The sequence below is a fragment of the Astatotilapia calliptera genome, chromosome 20 (assembly GCF_900246225.1).
Source record: "Astatotilapia calliptera chromosome 20, fAstCal1.2, whole genome shotgun sequence".
NCBI classification, from domain to species: domain Eukaryota; kingdom Metazoa; phylum Chordata; class Actinopteri; order Cichliformes; family Cichlidae; genus Astatotilapia; species Astatotilapia calliptera.
In genome coordinates this window covers 28521393-28540178 of record NC_039321.1, presented here as the reverse complement: position 1 = coordinate 28540178, position 18786 = coordinate 28521393, and the positions used below count along the sequence as shown (strand labels likewise).

The following is an 18786-nucleotide window of genomic DNA, read 5'->3' as shown; positions in this document are numbered from 1 at the left end:
TTTGCTTACTCACGCAATTAAAAAAAAAAACAAAACATAACTTCTCACCTCCTCCTGGATGGCAGGTGGTAATGCTGCCAGGAATTCAGGGCTGACCTCTGTAACCCCTGGCCCTCCCAATACAGGTGCAGTAGAGGATGGCAAGCTTGTAGCAGCTGGAGGACGGGAGGGTGGTCTGATGCCAAGCTGATTCTGCAGCACCTCTCGGCGGATGTCCTCAGGAAGAGCTGCCAAGAAGGAGGGATCTACACCCTCTGGCAGGCTGATGCCTGCCATCACAAAGTAGAACAAAACAAACCCCCAAAATGAAACAATTAATATTATACAGTTTATTATTGCAGGGTTCACTACAGAATATCAGCCAGACTGCGACCAATCCAGGCAACGTAAAGCATCTGTTTGTGTTGGCAACAAAAGGGCTCCTCTTGCAAGATATGTCCAAAATTTCACATTAGAATTTTTATGGTTCTTCCATGAAGGTTGTATCGCTTTTGGCACCTGACCAAAACAAACACACTGATGTTTTTCATACCACTAAGCTGTGTAATACTATAAACACGATAAACCAGAATGATGACAACAAAGCAGCTAGATGGAATACTAAAACAGATTAAAATAAGAGCCAGCATTTCACAAACTATTTTGGTTACTACTTTTTATCTTAAACATGCTAGTTAGTTACTCCTTTCCAATGACGTCACACACATCAATAAATGATAGAAGTCATGATTGATTGGGGAGCAATGTGTAATATGTTGTCTCTCAATCAATAAATCCAACATTTTATGGCTGTCCAATCAGACATAGTAACCATCACAACAGATAAAAATGTCACGTAGTCTGACGGTGGCATACGCAGAGATTCTACCCTTCAGTCATATATCCACTAACCATCCAAATTGCAGTTTACATTCAAGTATCTCAAGTTTCAATGAAGACTTGGCAGGAATTAAATAGAGGGTACAAAAGATTACCATCAACAAGGAGCAGCAGCAGCAAAAATCAGTATCTGACCAAATGTGAAATATGGTCACAAAAACAACCAGAACACAGTTTTTTGCAAAGCATTATAATTACTCCAGCAAAGATAGAAATAAAATGTCAAAACTGTCATCAAATTATTGATATGTCTGAGGTAATCATAATGACTGTAATATGGCAAAAACATTATTGTGAGGTTAATGTTAACATGGACCTCTGACTACCATATTCTCATCAATTCATCCAAGTGAACATTTAAACCAAATGTAATCAAATCTCCTTCAGGTATTCCTGAGGCATGACAATTAACAATTGCAGAAGTAGCAGAGTACTTTACCTGCAAGTGGATCCTCCTCCTCATTGCTTGTAGAGGGAAGGGGCTCTTCCTGGATGGCCTGAGACTGGCTGTCAGCACTGTCACTCCTGGGCATAGTTTCCCCAGGAGATGAAACAGAAGTAGAGCTGCACATATTCAAACAAACAAAAAAAACAAAAAAACAAAGACTATCATTGCTATCAAAATTATGTGCACCATCTATTGATCTCAAAGTTCTAACTGCATGAGATGCCTTTTGAATCCTATGTGGAAATTTAACAAAAGGTTGGAACAATTTTAAAGATACGTATAGACCGTGATTTTTTTTCTGTCAAACTTCCTCAACATCAGTCCAAGAGGTTCAAATGGCAGAATATACTGCTTTTAAACAGAGACTTGGTCAGTAATGAACTTCTAGTTTCTACCCACCCAGTTTCTGCATCAGTTTGCCTGTCAGTCAGGCCACTTTCCCCACTTCCAGACAGCTCCTGAGAAAGCTGGGTGGGCTGGGCAGGGTTGGGGGCAGCTTCTTCCTGGGTGGCAGAGGCAGGGCTGCTGGTATCCATTGGTGACCCTTCCAGTTGTGACACACCAGCTGCTGCAGGCTCAGAGTTCTCTACAATGTCTGGACTTAGAGAGGCTGTGAAAAGAAAAGGGAGCTTATCATTCGGGCTAGGAAGTTATCTGATCATTTAATGCACTACATCTAAATTCCTTGGTTTCATTATGTGTTATGATAGCTTCTATACCATTATTTAAATTACAAATATGCTTCCTTACGGTTAGCCAGTCTGTATAAATAGAGTTTTCAAAGTTAGTCTACCTTCCCTGCCTTCATCCAACGTTCCTCCACCACCACCTCCGACTCTCTCACCGATTGCAGGTGCTGGGGACATTTCCATCTGAGATGCCTCCGCTTCACTGTTTGGCCTCTCGGCTGTCGACAAGGGTGGAAGGCCAGCCCCTGCCAAAGCAGCCAGTGAGCTAGCATGCGACTCAGCCAGTAAAAGGTCAGCTATTGGTTGGTGGACCTGCTGACTAATAGCAGTCTCCAGCGAGACTAAGGCCTGTTCATGAGGAGCAGGTGTGGTTGGAGTGACTTCTCCAGATGGTGGGGCAGTGAGGAAGCCCTCTGAAACCCTGGGTGGATCCAGACATGACACAGTACCACCCTGAGCCTGCTCACCCTCTGCAATATTCAAAGAAACACTTGTGTGAAGAAAAGGGACAGTTTAAATTATTTTTATTTGAATAGATTCAAGTCTTAAAAACAATTTACATATCTGACAATGCCTCAACATGACTGTTGCATCTTAATATCACTTTTCTGCTATATCTGCCAGCTACTTGTGCACGTGTTCCTGTTAAAAATATGTAATTACAGTAAACATTTTCCATTCACACAACTGCTTCCAAAAATTTTTCAAAACCCTTTCAAAAAGGTGTTAATAATATTCAAAAAAGGAAAATCAGGGCACAGATATGTCAGAAATAACACTGTGGTGATTAGCTGGTGAATAGCTATTTAACAGATGACAAAGGCCTCTGCTGAGGAAGGCAGTAAGTTGTATAGTTATCTCCTTAACGGGGTGCACAATCCTGATCCCCAACAACAACACAACTTACTACCTCACCACAGCACAGACAATAAAAATAATACACTGAACAAAAGATATACATGTTGTATATCAAAAATGTAAATATTTAGAATAAGGTTCTTAAAACAATGTAGCGGCAATAATTCTCAAAAAAAAAATTACGAAAATTATGAAACAAATGAAGATGTCGAGCTGGTATGGCGTTGCCATAAGAAAGACAGTAGACTGTATAGTTATCTCCCAGATCTGGTGTGATCCTAAAACTATACAAACTACTACCTCATCCCACAGCACGCACAGCAAGCTGGCCACTTGCCTCTGGGTTGTCCAATCCACATAGGTCAAGGAATTTAACATTAAAACAGAAACAAAAGCAAAATCTTTATAAATGTCAGTACCTGCTGTGTTCTCTGCACCATTAACCGTCCCCAATCCAGAACCCTGTGGACACAAAATGCTGATGTTAGGAAAAACAAAACAAAACATGAGTGTATCTACCAAAAATGCATGCACTATTGTATCTGAAAATACATCCTTGTGCACAGACTGCAATCATCTGCTCACCTGCAGGCTCTGTTCTCTGGCCTGTTCTGCTCCAGAGGCCCTCCTTTCATTCTGTTTGGACTCTTCCTCCTCAGCTAGCTGCCGCCTTCTCTTCTCTCTGCGCTCTTCCAATTCCTCATCTCGCAGACTTTCCAGATGCTGCAGGATAGGCACCTTAACCACTAAAAGCAGATGGGGGCATTCAAATCAAAATAGTTTTCAATTTAAACTCAAAAGGTTTGTGAAATGTCACCAAGTCAAAGTAATTTTTGGTCAAGTTACTAAAACATTTTGTTTTTCACTGGTCACCAAAAAAATGTAATGAATTCTAACCATCTCACTAAAAATCAGATCACAACTATGTGAACTGCTGTCTTTAAATAAAATGCAATAAAAAGCCTATATGCTAACTATAGATTTGTCTGAAATTAACAGGGAATGTCCAACCACTTGACTACCATATCCAAATTATTCATGGTCCAGTTCTCAGGAATATAAATATTTTCTGAAGGTACCAAAAAGATGACACACACAATAAATAAAAGAAGTCATAAAATGTTTTCATTAATCATATGACTACCTTACTACCACTGAAAAGAAACCTCTAGTTTACCTGCAACACAGTCGTGCATACTCTCTGCATCCAGCACTTTGCACTCATCTGTCCATCTAGTCAAGGCAGTAGGAATGCTAGAGAGGGTCCCTAAAGAAACAAAAGGATAAAAATGTTACGCATTTAGGTTAATAATAAACCCGACCCCTACAATGCGCTGAAGTCTATGGTAATATATACCCGCTTGACCTCCAGTACTGCTCTGCTCATGGAAGAAGTCGTCCAATAACTCATCATCAGAACGAGCTATGATATGCACATCCTCATTTCCAACCAAAAGGCGGGCGCGACCACGTGATTGTAAAGGCAGAGAACTGGAAAGCTGTAAAATGTCTGCTGCTGCACTGGGACCTAGAAGTCTGAAGAAGAAAGAAAAGAAGGAAATGCCTTTTTAATGTTCAGGCAGACAAAGAAAGCTGGTGTAAAACAGGAGCTGCTTAATAGAGCCACATAAACAAACATGGTTTCAACCTTTGTAAGATAAGTGGAGGGTTGGGCTGACGGTTATGAGGGTAGTGGACATGGATTGTGTGTCCACTGTTGGCAGTGAGCTGACGTAGTGTTCGCTGGCTGCGGCCCATGCCCTGCGCCAAGCGGCTGCTAGTGCCTGCCACACCTAGGGTGAGGGATCCGTGGTCAGCATGACGCACCATCAGTGGGTGGGAGCTAGGGATGTTGCCTGGGGAAGGAGGGATGTCAGCTGATAGAGAAAAACAGAACACAGCACGCAGACATTAGGGAGAAACCTCTAGCATAAACCTAAAAACGTTCATGAAAAGTAAAATTTATTTAAATACATTTTCTGTATCTTATGATTTGTTATTTTTAACAAGCTACTGAACAGGACCACTTAGTAGAGCTAAACATTTTGGTATCAGCACAACGGGTGTAATTATTATTCTGCATACTGGTGGTTTTTGCAAGAAACATCAGTACGTGTATCAAACTGAAGCTTTTCTGTTAATCAGGAAGCTCAATTTTATACCAAAAAAATAAAAATAGATTTGCTTAGAAAGGACTCCTTTGGGATTAAGGGCGTGAAAACTACGTGACCTTACAAAAACTATCAGATTATCCCGCTTACCATTGTTGGAGAACATGTTGTCAAACTCTATGATGAGGTCATCATCCCTGTCAAACCTTTCAAAGCGAATGTGTGGTGCAGCATTGATATCAGGGAAGTCTTCGTCCAACTCCATCTCCGAACCTTCATCATCATCATCCTCATCTCCTTCTTCATCATCCTTAACAAATGGTACAGGAAATAAATCTTAAACATAAAGAAAAATCAAGGTTTTTTAACGAGCTTCACTGCATTAACCCCTACCTGATCTTCCTCCTCCTCTTCTTCCTCTTCCTCCTCTTCATCTTGGCTGTCTTCATCATCATTGCTGCCACTAGAATCCTCCTCCTGTGTGTGCTCCTCATCCTCTGGTTCTAAGATGTTCATGGAGTCTGATGGAAGAGCCCGTCAATACTTTACATGTACATCTCAACAAATAACAGAACAATAGTGTTCCCTTTCAGTCAATTCACTCAGTACAACACATAAGTATGAGATATCACACCCCACGTGTCCTAGCTAGAGAAACCTTTATTCACTCCTTAAAGGCACACAGATGACCTGTGATGACATGTGCATGACCCTGCCTGCACATATACCCCTTTACATCAGTCATCCCTCAGCTGTTATGCTCTTCACCTCGCTAAAACAATTCTGCATAGTTGCAGCTTGCTGCTGCTTGTTAGCTCTGTTGTCTGCTGCTTGAAGTTAGCTTAACTGCCCCTGGTGGTGCTAGCCATGTTCCCAGAATTTGTCTCCAAGCTAACCGCATCATGGAAACGCGTCACTGTGCATTACTATTGACAGTACATAGAGCTGGAAGGCGCTGAGGAGGCTGGCTTTGTTAACCCACCTCCTATGGAGTCTTTCCTGGCTGATTACCTGGCCCTGTCCCACAATCATCGTGTCGGTGACCCTGCAACTCTGCTGTCCAAGCACTGCAGATTCTCCGCATCGCAGTTGAACAAGATCTATCATGCTCAGGCTGGCACTGTCCGCGTCATGAGCCCCGTCACTATGCTCTAGACCATAGGTGTCAAACTCTGGCCCGTGGGCCAGATTTGGCCCGCAGCCTAATTACAATTGGCCCGCGAAGCCATACCAAATTACTATTAGAGCTGGCCTACTAGTATTATACAGCTAATATATATACTGTTTAGTATTAAGCTTTGCTTGTTCCATATTCAGTTTTTCAGCAAAACTTGTTTGAGTCCATAAGAAGAGATTCATTCTTAAATCTGGAGGAAGATTTTTTTTTTTCCATAAATATTAACGTTAGCCCGCGACCTTGTTCCAGTTTTGAATTTTGGCCCACTGTGTATTTGAGTTTGACACCCTTGCTCTAGACGTTATAGGCGATGTGCCTGGGAGAGCTAGAGTCGCTGGTTCCTGCAGACAGCCCACTGACGCCTCTCCTTAACAAGGTCAAGTCAAATGTGCCTCCTAACAAATGCGCAGAGTCATCATTAGCCCCCCTCAGAAAGAGGGGCGTCCGCATCCTAGCTCATCTATATGACTGGGCTCTTGTCGCTTGCTCCAGAGCGACACAGCTGTCACTGAGTTTCTCTATGAACTTTCAAAAACACCTCACTCTGTTATCAAAGAACCAGGGATTAAGTTAAGTAACCCAACGCTAATCGACATTTAGCAGATTTCTTTCCTCGGTTTGGAAATATGCTAGCTTTCCAGTCACACACATTTGTCGCAGCACATAGTGGCTTTGTTTCATTGCAGCCTCGCTCAGTTTCAGCTCATATGCAGACTACATTTCCAAATGATACTATGGTTTTTGGGCATGATGGCATCTATGATCACGACTAGGACTGTTATAGATCCACAAGCTCTATTGTGGATGTTTTGACATTACTTAAGGAGCTGCTGGATAAGGCCCTTTCGTTTTCTACAATTAAGGTTTATAAGGTTTATATTTAAGCTGGGGTTCACCAGCTGAGACCCATGGTTAGGTCCAGTGTCGCTGAATGGGACTTGTCTTTGGTGCTAGAAGCCCTTTGCTGCCCCCCCTTTGAACCCGTTGAGTATGTGAAATTTCTTTCATATAAAAGACTGCATTGCTTTTCGCTTTGGTTTCTGACCTTCATGCTCCGTCTGTGCATCCCTCCTGCACACAGTTCTCTCCTGATGGCTTCAAAATCATATTGTGCCTAAATGCCAAAGGTCATTCCTGCAGCTTACAGCTCAATGGAATTTCAGCTTCTGTTCCATTTCTTTTGCATCTAAGGAGCAGAGGAGGATGCATTTTGTGCGCAGTGCATGTGCTACATACCGACATTGAGTGCACTCAGAATGTGCGTTTATGTGACCAGTTGTTTGTCTGCTTTGCTAATCCAGCCAGGAGGTAGAGCTCTGTCTAAACAGCGACTGTCTCACTGGATTATAGAAGCTATATCACTGGCGTACCAAGGGTCTCGCTTTGCCCCCGGGCTGCGAGAGCTCATTCCACCAGGGGAATGGCAACATTCCCCAGGTCACACAGGGGCGTGATATCTCGTACTTATGTGTTGTACCGAGTGAATCGACTGAACGGGAACAGAAGTTATATCTATAACTGTTCATTTTGTCAAAATGTTGTACCTTCCCGGTTGGCCTGAAGAGTTGATGCTTGGCTAATATTGGAGGGGGCTTCATCCATCAACACGTCCTCTTGCGATTCATCTTCACCACTGCGTCCAACTAATCAACAGAACAAACAAACGCTACATCAGCTCTGGGCTGTTCTGCCTGTTTGTAATCAAGAGTGAACTCAGTTTGAAATCATACATAATTATAAATAAATAAATAAATAAATAAATAACACTGCTTGTGCTTCAATGGTAAATGGTCTGTATTTATATAGCGCTTTACTAGTCCCTAAGGACCCCAAAGCGCTTTACATATCCAGTCATCCACCCATCCACACACACATCCACACACTGGTGATGTCTAGCTACATTGTAGCCACAGCCACCCTGGGGCGCACTGACAGAGGCGAGGCTGCCGGACACTGGCGCCACCCTCTGACCACCACCAGTAGGCAACGGGTGAAGTGTCTTGCCCAAGGACACAACGACTGAGACTGTCAGAGCCGGGGCTCGAACCTGCAACCTTCCAATTACAAGGCGAACTCCCAACTCTTGAGCCACAATCGCCCCAATGCTTCAATGCACTGACTTGTTTCCTACACCTATTACAGAAAGGTTAAGTTATCACAAGCAGTGCAGAGAACTGCTCCATACTTTTCATTGCCCAGCAACACTCACTGTCACCCCTGAAATGAATCCAGTTGCCTACCTATAATTGTGCTGTTGACAGTGCCAGCATCTCTCTCCAACAGCTCATCAATCAGATCCACCAACTCATTCTCTACCTGCATGGAAAGGAAATGATATACACAGTCAGCCTTCACATGGTGCACAAAATGAATGGGTATCCACACACTTATGTGCTGACCTTTAATTACAAATGTTACAGATCAGGGGATCTGAGTGTAGTTTGAGCTATTGTGTGCGTTGTGTGTAATGCAATGTTAATACATTATTTACCTGCATAGCCTGTGTGCTAAGAACCTCTGGCTGGCCAGCAATGACCACTGCATCTCCCTCAGTTTCTCCATCCATCAGATCAGTGTCTGTTCCTTGGACCCTGTGGCTGCCATCCACTGGCTCTGCCTCACCCGACTCTCCTACAACAGATGGCCCACATGAGCATCATACATTTGAAAAGTAGGCTATTAAAGCATTTCATCTGTCTCATGTGGATACCTTGGTCCTGAGTGTTGCTGTTGCTGTCCCTGGCAGTGCCCACAGGGTCGTGTTCAGTCTTGTTCTTGCTGGAGCCTCCCTTGCCCCCAAAGAGACTGCTAGGCTGGTTAACAATTCGTGAGAGAGTTTCCAGTGGCTTCAAGGCAGCATTCACTGTGTTGGCCATGTTGGGACTAAAGCAAAGGACACAAAGGGAAAATAAGGAGCCCTTTCAGATTAATTTCTTTAGTATTAATAACTGCTGAAAAACCAACTTGATTCTGAAACAGAACTACTCACAAAAATGTATTATGACAGAAGTGAACCTAAGTTATATGAGTAGTAACTGGTAAACCAGATAACTACTGGCTAATTTTTCAGGCTAATCTTATACCTGGACAAATCCAAGCTGTGTGGCACACGTGCCAAGTCATTGACCAGTCCTTTTTTAAGGAAGAGCCTTATAATGTTGTTCATGCCGTTATGTTGCGTCTTGGCTGCTGCTGTGCTATAGAAACTGGATGTTGAAGGGCATGACTCCATGATGGTGCTAATGATACACATCACTGCCTGAAGCCTGTAAAATAGGTTTGCCAAGATGAGAGAAAATGGGTTGGCATAGATTTAGAAAAAACAAACAACAACAATAACAAAACCCCACACACAGTCAGGGTTGTATGACATTTCTATTCCATTTACCTGGCATGTTTTTCAGCACCTTCTGGCATCGCTAGGGCTCGACTTAGGGCAGCCTTTACCTCATTCACTAAGGACACCTGGGCATCAGTGCCTGTTCCAGCAGCTGCTAGGCTGGCTAGAAAAAGACGTGCCAATGCTGGGGTGTCCTTGTCCTCTGAGTTCTGGGTGTGAGGCAGCAAGTGGTCGAGCACAAAGGCTAGGACACTGCAATCCTGTTAGGATACATGCATGTCAAAATGAGTTGAGAGGCTTGAGAATACAATGTGTGAATGGCTGAGAAGAGTTTGTTCAGCTACCCACCTCCTTAATGAGCTCAGACTGCCCAGCTGTATAACAGTAGGAGGCGATTAGCGTGGCGATTCCCACGTAGGAGCGCACTAGCTCAGCCAGTAGTCTCAGGATGGTAGAAGTAGGCATGAGAGGTTTGCTTGCCTTGACCTTAGCTGCTTTACTCTCATCTGAAGTGGTACCCTTCTCTCCCTCCTGCTCCTTCTTCTCTTCCCGCATTTCTTCTGGTGTGGAGGCTGAGGAAGTTAACATAACACAATAAGTTATGCCTTGTATAAAACTGAACTCACTTAACGGCGTCCAGTGGACGGTCTGTGTATTCAACCCCACCTCTGGCGCCGGTGTCCACCTCTCAATTTTAAATTCATGTAGACACTGAGGGTTCTCAGTGTCTACACTGAGGGGCCGTGCTAACACCTGCTGCTCTCTGGCAGCAGCACCATGCTCTCCCGTGTTTTAAGTGCACCTTAGAACAACACGCAGCAACACTACACATGAGCGAGACAACACTACACATGAGCGAGAGGAGGGAGGTTTGGGGTCTTCACACACCCCTGTTCTCTGCTGGCCATCAGGGCGGGGGGGCTGGGAGGAGGTGTTGGTCGTCCGATTGGGATCTGGGATGCGGGGCCTCTCTGCTGCTGCGGAGCCTGGGGCTGTCTGCTTGCCTCCACCCCGGGGGAAAGGGTAACATCTCCTGGGTCTAGGTGCCGTTTCCCCCTCCAGGGGTGAGGGTACCTGGACCCGGGGTATAGAGTTTGTTTGGGGAGTGTGATTGTGTGTACAGTGTCCATGTATGTCTATCCCTACGTTGAGTCAGTGCTGAGTATTTGTATATGTGTGCATGAGGGTGGGAATGCATGTTTGTGTCTGTGTGTGCCTGTTTGTCTGTGTCTATAGGTCAGGTCGGGTCTTAGACTCCACCTCTCTGGGAACTTCCAGGCCCTCCAAAGGCCTATCTCCCACTGCAGCCCCCTCTGGCTTCTGCTCCGTGGCTACTAGGTGACCCCTCATCTGGGGCTCTCAGTTCTTCCTAGGAGGGTGGCACGGATGCCCCTCCGGTGGTCCTCCTTGGGCTCTCGCACTCTGGGGCCTCTGGATGTCTGGAGGCTGGATCTCCATGCCTGCTTCATGCCCTGGGGGACGGGGCTATGGCTCTCTACATCCTCTAGCAGACCATTACATGGGGAAACCTTTTGAATACAAGCGCGCTGATCCACACAGGTGTGCACACGGGTGTTCACTGTTCATAGACATAAACTACACCTCTATTGGCTGCTATTTCCAAGCACATTATGCGCTGTCGGTCCTGCTTGCTGCACAACAACATTCAATATTTAGTGTTTACTGCTGTTTACACTTAGCTAGATTAAGATGATAGTGTTGTGTTTAGTATGTTGCTCTGTTTTTTTTTTTGCTTGTTTTTTCTTCTTTTTCTCTCAACAGGTGATCCAGGAGATTTTTTTCTCCTGTTTCTCTTTTTAAGTGCCCTTTCTCACTGTCCCTCTTCCCTTCTGTTTTTCTTTCCCTTCATCTTTCTTTCTCCCTTTCCTATCCCTCAGTCATGTCTGTCCCATCTGTAACAAGTGAAAATAAAATAAAATAAACAATAACAACAAAGGTTGATCAAATGGACCAATACGGCAAGGCTGTGATGATCCATTTGGCAAAGTAAATCCGTTGGGTATCCTTGTTGGTCTTCAGACAACAATTCTGACGGCTAAAGAACCAAATGGGACAGGCAAAAAACAAACAAAAAAAAAAAAAACTGAACTCACAAGAAGTGAGTTCACAGTGAAGTTCACCGAATTCACATGAGGCAATGTTTCAGCCCTGCGATTTATTTTGCACTTAAAATAAGAAAACTCTCTATTCGCAGGTGTTAAGAGCTTTTAGTCTCACCTTCTCCTTGTGGTGTACCAGACTGGGAAGACTCTGCAACGCCTCCATCAGCAGCAAATACTTGACTCTGAAAAGAAGAAATGGTTTTATTATCAACTTAGAAACAGATACAAATGGCACACTCCAGTGCACATGCACAATAGGATTATATGTCACTGAAGACTCACGTTGATATGGAATGCAGACTGGGAGTCAAAGTCACTTCCTTGACGGGTGAGCCGATACTGCTGGTAAACATCATCACCAACATCCTGCAAAATCTGGCAAAGGTCTTGACCACCGGGTACAGCTGCTGCACGTTCTTCTGGACGCTCAGCTGAGACACACACAAATGCATTAATACCCGAAATGTTCAAACGACTTTTGGTGCAAATTACACAAAAATTTCTCAAGTCAATATCTTGTTAAAATGTCTTACGTTCTTCAGGAGCATGGTAGGCAGCCAAAGCATTAAGCATGTCATAGATGACCTCTTTGATGGTGTCAGGGATCGGTGGTAATGGTGATAGTTTCAGAGGAGTGGTCTTCACCAGCTGCACAGCATTAGGTCCCTTAATTCGAAGGTTCTCAAACTCATCGTCAGAAGCTGGAGGAAAAAGAATGTATGCAAAGAACATATATTACAGGAAGCAATGTGTATTATAGCTCAATTATTTTTAATTTACTTAAAAAGAAACTTCACATATTGGAGAAGTTTGCACACTTACTGGTGCCAGCTCCACGAGGTGCAGGTAGAGCAATGCGGATACAGTTGCTAGCAGTTTCAGTAAAACATTCAGGGTTACGGCAGGCAGCCGGCCCCAGGACACGAAGCACATAATTGATTTCTCTGGAACCAAGGCTGCCTGATACTACTCCTGATGTGGTACTACCTGCTCCACTTGTTACTGCTGATCTCACCACCTGTTACAACAAAAATTGGCTTATGTTATTAGACAATATAGTTTAAATGATGCTATAGTTTAAATACCAGAAGCTTTTAAACATGTTGAGTTTTATTTAAAGTTTCAGTATGAAACTAGATTTACCTTCTCCATGGTGTGTCGCAGTGTGGCTGGATCTTCTATGATGTGTCTGAACAACAGAGTAACCAGTGGTGTGAAGCCATTGAAGCCAGAGCTCTGTGTCAACCCCAAAATCATCCGTGTGCTCTTCAGCTCAGCAAACATCATTGCATAGTGGTGATTGCGTGTGAGGCGCAAACAGAGACGCAGTGTAGCATGAAGGGTGTCTGGGTCCACAGGGACACTAATCATACTGACACAGGCCCGAATAAGAACGGTGGTCATGTCCTCAGTTAGGCCTTGCACAACAATATCAGATCCCTGAGAGTAGTCAGACTCCAGGGAAGATGAGGGGCCAGATGTCGCCTCCTTCAGCTGGCTGGTATCATCCTTAGGAGCGTTCATCTCCACTGCTGTTCCCGAATCTAAATCGCTCTGGCTTTCTTCCACTTTGCCCCGGTCGCTCTCCTCTCGCTCAGAATCCGTAACACTACCAGTTTTGGAAGGCTTGGGGATGCGAGGCACTTTCTGAAGAGTGAGCATAACTGGCCTCCTATTACCGGTCTCTTCATTTACCTGCCCAATAAAGTTGTGTTAGAAAAGGGAACCAGCCAAGTCTATTAACACAATTAACCTTAAAAAGGGATATTCTCTGGAAAAATATAAAAGGAATATGTATACCTGCACCATGGTGTTAAACTGCACAGTGTATCTCCGCCGTCCAGCTGTGAAGCGGACACTGCTCTCTCCAGCCCTCCATGCTGAATCAATGGTACTGTTGTTGGAAGCACTGTAGCTGCACCAACGGCCTGAGCGGTCATCAAACCATCGCCAGTTATTCCCATTTGGCTGCAAATACTAGAAGGCAACCAAGACAAATTGTTCATAACTGTACAAGAGAGATGTAGCAGAATAACACAAATACCCTCCAACAAAGTTTATGCAAGAAATCTTGATATAAATTTAAAAACAAACAAACTCAACAACTTAAATCAGTATTTGTGGATAAAGGTTTGTACAGGATTACATACATGTTGTCCAATTCCTATACACTCATTACCTGTAAAAATACCTTTGTGTATAGTTATAGCTAATTCTACACAAGACTCTAATAAAGAAATCCAAGAGTAATCAATATGTATACAAGCAAAATGCTGCTCTTCCCCCCACCCTTACCCTCATATATACTCATTTTTATTGCTGTGCCAAGGCTGATCTTTTCATTTTTTACTTCACTACTATAATTTGTAGCTGTGTTTTTTACATTTTGTTTTGGCTTTGTGTTGTTGTTGTTGTTTTGTTTTTTTACCTTGTTCATTTGTTCCCGGCGCTTTGAAGAGACTGCCATCTTTTCATAGAAATCAATGATCAACAGCACTGGTGTGATCCATCTGCAGAAAAAAGTCATCACAAAAACATATCAGCGCTATGATGATGAAAAGCTGGTGTCATATTTGCAAGTGATAAGATCTTTGTAGGGGTGTGCAAAACTCACTTCGGTGTCTGGATGTCTTTGTGTTCTTTAGCTGCTTGCAGACAAGGCTGCACAACCTCGAGCAGCTTTATGAGCAAATCAAGAATTCCACTGTTCTCAATCACTCTGGCACCCAGCAGCTTTAGTTCCTACAGAAAACGAAAACAAGTAATTCCATGAGATGCATAGGTAATCAGCGACACTTCATTTGTCTACTCAAACCCTTATAAGATTTCAACATTACTGTTCAGACTCATCTTAAGGTGTACAAAGGACTTAAGGACACTGTGCATACCCTTCCCTGGTTCACTTCAGATGAACTGGGGCACAGTGTGCATGTTGCATGATTTGTAGCCGCACCAAAGCGTGAAACTGTAATGCTTCCTCTATGACAAATTGCTGTTTGTATGTGGCGCTATAAAAGGTACACGAGAGGACAATGTGTCATGTCTTCCAAAATATGCCTCGATTTGATGTAGAGAAAAAAAATTCATGAATTCATCAAACTCTTTGTGCTTTTCAACAATCACTGTGCATGAAGTACAGAGAGTGAGAGGATGAGGAAAAATGAGTCTGAACTCTCAGACATAGTGAAGCACACTATAAAAACAATCTTGCCTAGTCTCAGAACTTCCTCCTAATCTATTTAAACAAAAGAAAGAAAGAAAAACGTGTACATAAATGCCGCCGCAACTTAGTACTTGGTAAAAACACTTTTGTAACATGGACAGCCCCCCAAAAGAACAAAAACAAAATAATATTCTTGGAACGGTCCTATAACCTCGGCCCACGTTCCTTTTCCAAGTGTCTCTTATTCCTGGAAGCATTGCACAAGCACAACCGTTTTGTCTCTAAAAATCCTCCCTAAAAACATCATTCCCAAAGCATAATGATGCACTCAATCTGTGTCACTGTAAGGATAGTATTATGGGTTTTTTTTGTGGAATGGTATTACCTAAGATTACATTATCTATGTTTTGTTTCACTTTAATGAAGTGTGATTCATAAACACAAAATCTGAAATGTGGCAAGAGTTCAATCTTTATGTTGTGTGAAAGACGAATTTGCTGGCATTTGCCTTTCATTGAGGAGTCATGCCCGTGTGACTACTATACCATAAAGGCTTTAATGGTGGAATGCTCTAACCAATGGTTGTCATCCAATACATTTTTCATCCATATTCATTCATAAAGGAACTTTGGATTAATATTCAGTGGCCACTGGGGCTTGGGTTGTTTTTGGTAGTGGTGGTTGCTTCCTTCATTTAAAAATGAATGAGCCTACTGTGCCTTAGGATAATTAAATACTGCAAAAATGTATTTCTATCCTTGCCCAGATCTGTGCCTAGAGATAATCTAATCTTGCAGGTCTCTCAACGTAATGGATTGCTTTTCACTTACATAAACCATTAAACTGAGGTTTTCCATAACAAGGTGTGCCTTTTCCAATTCTGTCCAATGAATTCACTTAGGCGCACGTCTTCTTCAATCCAGTTTAAGAAATACTTAAAGACCATATGGTGTTAAAGTGTAAAAATGCTTCTGTAATTGGAATTTCTGCCATTTTCAAATAAAACATTTGTAGCAAAGAATTGATTAAGGAGTCTGTAATAATCCAAAATGTAGAAACCTTAAGCGGGCCTAACACTTTTCAAATGCACTGTATGGATAAACATTCTATGACAAGAACCTAAAATTCTGGTACCTCAAAGAGCAGCGTGAGCAGCAGAATTCGTGTTGCCAGCTTGGAGGCCTGGGGCAGTGTGGCCATCTGCCTGGTCCACTCAGACACCGTCTTTGTGTCACTGGTAGTCAGCGGCTCAGCTGCTTTGATCAGCACGTCTGCTGCCTCCCACACCTACACACAACATGTCAACAATCAGGCTTATACAAGTGTACAAATGGCTATTGTTAGGGTCACTATGATGCTTAACTTTTCTTTTTTAAAAGAAGTGACGACAATCACATCTTTCAAATGTACAGAGGTGCTTATGAACTGCATTACTGCCTTACCTGCATTCAAAATGTACTAACAACATTCCACCTGAGAAGGTTCAAAGTAAGAGACTTGCCTACCTTTTTCAAGTCCATGAAAAACCTGCATTTTAAATTTAAATAAACTTGTAGAGCAGGCTACAGTATTAACATCTACTGACCTGTTGGACAACTTGACCAAGGATGAGATCCCTGTATTCAGGGCCACTTCTCTTTATGGCAGTCATTAGCAGGTCGCACAGTCGGTAGACTGTGTCAGGTAGCTCATCCAAAAGATGGAAGCAGCCAGGCAGCATGGTGTCAGTGAAGGCATGTAGCTCCTGGGGGTCCAGTGGCTCAGCCTCCATGAAGCGCTCCAAGCATCGTGCCTCCTCCTCTTCTGCCCGTTCCCTGGCTCTTCTGTCCTCCTCCTCTCGCCGTCGTGCTGCTTCCTAAAGGAGACACACCAACGATCAACAGTTATTTAGCTAAACAGTAAACTAATCCTTCATTCAGTTTCAATGAACAAAAAATGTTTTACACTAGGCAAGGCAAGGCAAGTTTATTTGTATAGCACAATTCAACAACAAGGTGATTCAAAGTGCTTTACAGAGACATTAGAAACAAAAACAAATAAAAAGCACTACGCTTTTTTCTCGAAAAAAGAAACACACCTCAGGAGAGTCGGAGCGCTGCTCCATGCTAACCTCTTGCCCGAGTGACATGGCAATTGCTCTCATCATCTGGTCTTCTTCGGACATAGTTAGATCCTAGATGGAATAAGAGCAACAATGTTAGCTACCCAAGTCTCTCTCAAACATTGTAAAGGACTAAAGTACTGTGTGTGTGTTTTTGTGTATAAGGCTTACTCTTACTGCTCCACCAAGAAGTGGAGGAGGGTGTGTAAGGAGGTACTCGGTAGCCTGCTCCATGGTGCTGGTGTTCAGTAGAGCCTCCATGGCATGTTCTCTTGAGAAACCCATATCCATCAGCTGGAACACCACACCACAGAAAGACAGAGAGAGATGAGGTTGTGAAAAAAGAAACTATAAAAGGACGTTACATAACAATGTCACATAAGTGAGTGATAGCAAACTAGTTTGCATGCTGAAGGAAAAAAAAAAAGTCATTCTTTCTGAAACATGACAGAGGCCTCTATAAATTCTCTCTCTAATCTCTCTCAAGCCCCCAAACAAACCTTGTCCCAACACTATTATTATAGCACTGAAATTTGTCTCTCAAGTCCTTATTTTTTTCTTCAATATGACTCTTTCCTTCATTTCCTTACTCTCTCCAAGTTGTTTCTCAATTTCTCCCTTTCTCTGGCTGCAGGGTGGTGGTGGTGGTGTTACATTTCCTAAACCCAGAATCATCGGCATCTAGATATAAAATTACGCAGTTAACCTGTACTCTCACATCTACCTGCAGCACTAGCATAACAAGCTAAAAAAAATATTGCTGCTGGAATAATGTTATATAATGGAATAATGTTACATCAGACAACTTATGAAAAACAAACCAAAAAAATATCTGTCACTACAGTGAGAAGTTCCACATATTTTGAGTTGGTAGATTTTTTACACCAAATGCCCTTCCTGAGGCAGTCCCCCAAACTGTGACTAAAATCAGGTGAGAAAGATCAATTTGCCACAGCTTTCCCTACATACCTGTGTTAGCTGAGCCTGGTTAACTTGGGGCTCGCGGCGAGGCGTAGAATTGGTAGAATCATCAGCTGGTCCTCCTGTTGGCCCTCCAGAAGTTGATCCACTCACTGGCGGTGCCTCTCCACTTGATGAAGATGCTCCTGGAGTCGTGCCAGGTCCCAACGAACCGGCAGAGGTTCCCTCATCATCTGGGCGCACTGTTCCCTCCCTCTCTTTTGCCAGGCGCTCCTGAATAACAGGCTCCCCTCTTAGTATGTGGCAGAGAATAGCCAACATGGATTCAGCCATCCTACCCCCATACACCTTCAGTGGCTTCCGATTCCACAGATTGCGAATGCAGCTGAATGCAGCCTTTATGAAAGAGAAACTGTGTTACAATAATAAAACACCAACAGAATCCTTAGATTAATACAAACAAAAAAAACTACCATATTTAAAGCCTACAAAAAAATTAATACAGTATAAAGAATTTCTAGGGGGCATGAAGATCATGGACATTTGTTGCAATCCTTTTTCATTTTTCTCTGCACAGTACTAAAAATGCAGAAATACAACTGAGCAACTGTTTTTGAAAACACAGGGATAAATGCTCATCTCTTTCATCTTTTCAAAAGACAAAATCTCTTAGAAATCACTTAGAAATTGGTTATTTTAGTTAATACTGACCTTCTGGGTGACAATAAGGAACCTTAGGGCACTGAACTGTGGCATGGTGGGTGTAACTCCAGGCATTTTAGCTGGCAAGGAATGGGGTGAGTCCAGCACAGTGCTTGGATTCACCATCTTCTCCACCAGCATTAACCAGGCATCCAGGAACTCCCCTGTCCCATCTGGTAGATCAGCATGCTCCAGACCCTCAGATACAGGTACCTTCCCTCCCATTGACAGTGCCCAGTTAAATGTCCTGTTAAAAAAAACAAAACTCAACCAA

The 18786-nt window shown here is 43.2% G+C and overlaps 1 protein-coding gene across 16 annotated transcripts in view; it reads right to left on the bottom strand.

Annotated features, from left to right (window-relative positions):
- Window positions 1–18786, bottom strand: part of huwe1 (HECT, UBA and WWE domain containing E3 ubiquitin protein ligase 1) — a 50889-nt gene that overhangs the window by 11130 nt on the left and 20973 nt on the right. For 13 of the 16 annotated variants that reach the window (XM_026154031.1, XM_026154019.1, XM_026154016.1 and 10 more), the window contains 32 exons: window positions 18522–18759; window positions 17859–18206; window positions 17061–17183; window positions 16866–16961; window positions 16374–16643; window positions 15923–16075; window positions 14240–14367; window positions 14054–14135; window positions 13426–13602; window positions 12769–13320; window positions 12448–12643; window positions 12159–12326; window positions 11908–12056; window positions 11741–11807; window positions 9851–10074; window positions 9551–9762; window positions 9246–9428; window positions 8873–9045; window positions 8654–8793; window positions 8403–8478; window positions 7707–7805; window positions 5379–5506; window positions 5136–5295; window positions 4523–4751; window positions 4232–4410; window positions 4052–4141; window positions 3460–3620; window positions 3294–3336; window positions 2121–2486; window positions 1727–1937; window positions 1319–1443; window positions 49–269 (listed from right to left, as the gene is read on the bottom strand). In XM_026154031.1, coding sequence (XP_026009816.1) covers window positions 49–269; window positions 1319–1443; window positions 1727–1937; window positions 2121–2486; window positions 3294–3336; window positions 3460–3620; window positions 4052–4141; window positions 4232–4410; window positions 4523–4751; window positions 5136–5295; window positions 5379–5506; window positions 7707–7805; window positions 8403–8478; window positions 8654–8793; window positions 8873–9045; window positions 9246–9428; window positions 9551–9762; window positions 9851–10074; window positions 11741–11807; window positions 11908–12056; window positions 12159–12326; window positions 12448–12643; window positions 12769–13320; window positions 13426–13602; window positions 14054–14135; window positions 14240–14367; window positions 15923–16075; window positions 16374–16643; window positions 16866–16961; window positions 17061–17183; window positions 17859–18206; window positions 18522–18759 — 5767 coding nt within the window. The remainder of the gene's footprint in view (window positions 1–48; window positions 270–1318; window positions 1444–1726; window positions 1938–2120; window positions 2487–3293; window positions 3337–3459; window positions 3621–4051; window positions 4142–4231; window positions 4411–4522; window positions 4752–5135; window positions 5296–5378; window positions 5507–7706; window positions 7806–8402; window positions 8479–8653; window positions 8794–8872; window positions 9046–9245; window positions 9429–9550; window positions 9763–9850; window positions 10075–11740; window positions 11808–11907; window positions 12057–12158; window positions 12327–12447; window positions 12644–12768; window positions 13321–13425; window positions 13603–14053; window positions 14136–14239; window positions 14368–15922; window positions 16076–16373; window positions 16644–16865; window positions 16962–17060; window positions 17184–17858; window positions 18207–18521; window positions 18760–18786) is intronic. The other 3 variants (XM_026154029.1, XM_026154032.1, XM_026154026.1) reach the window with 2 other exon arrangements.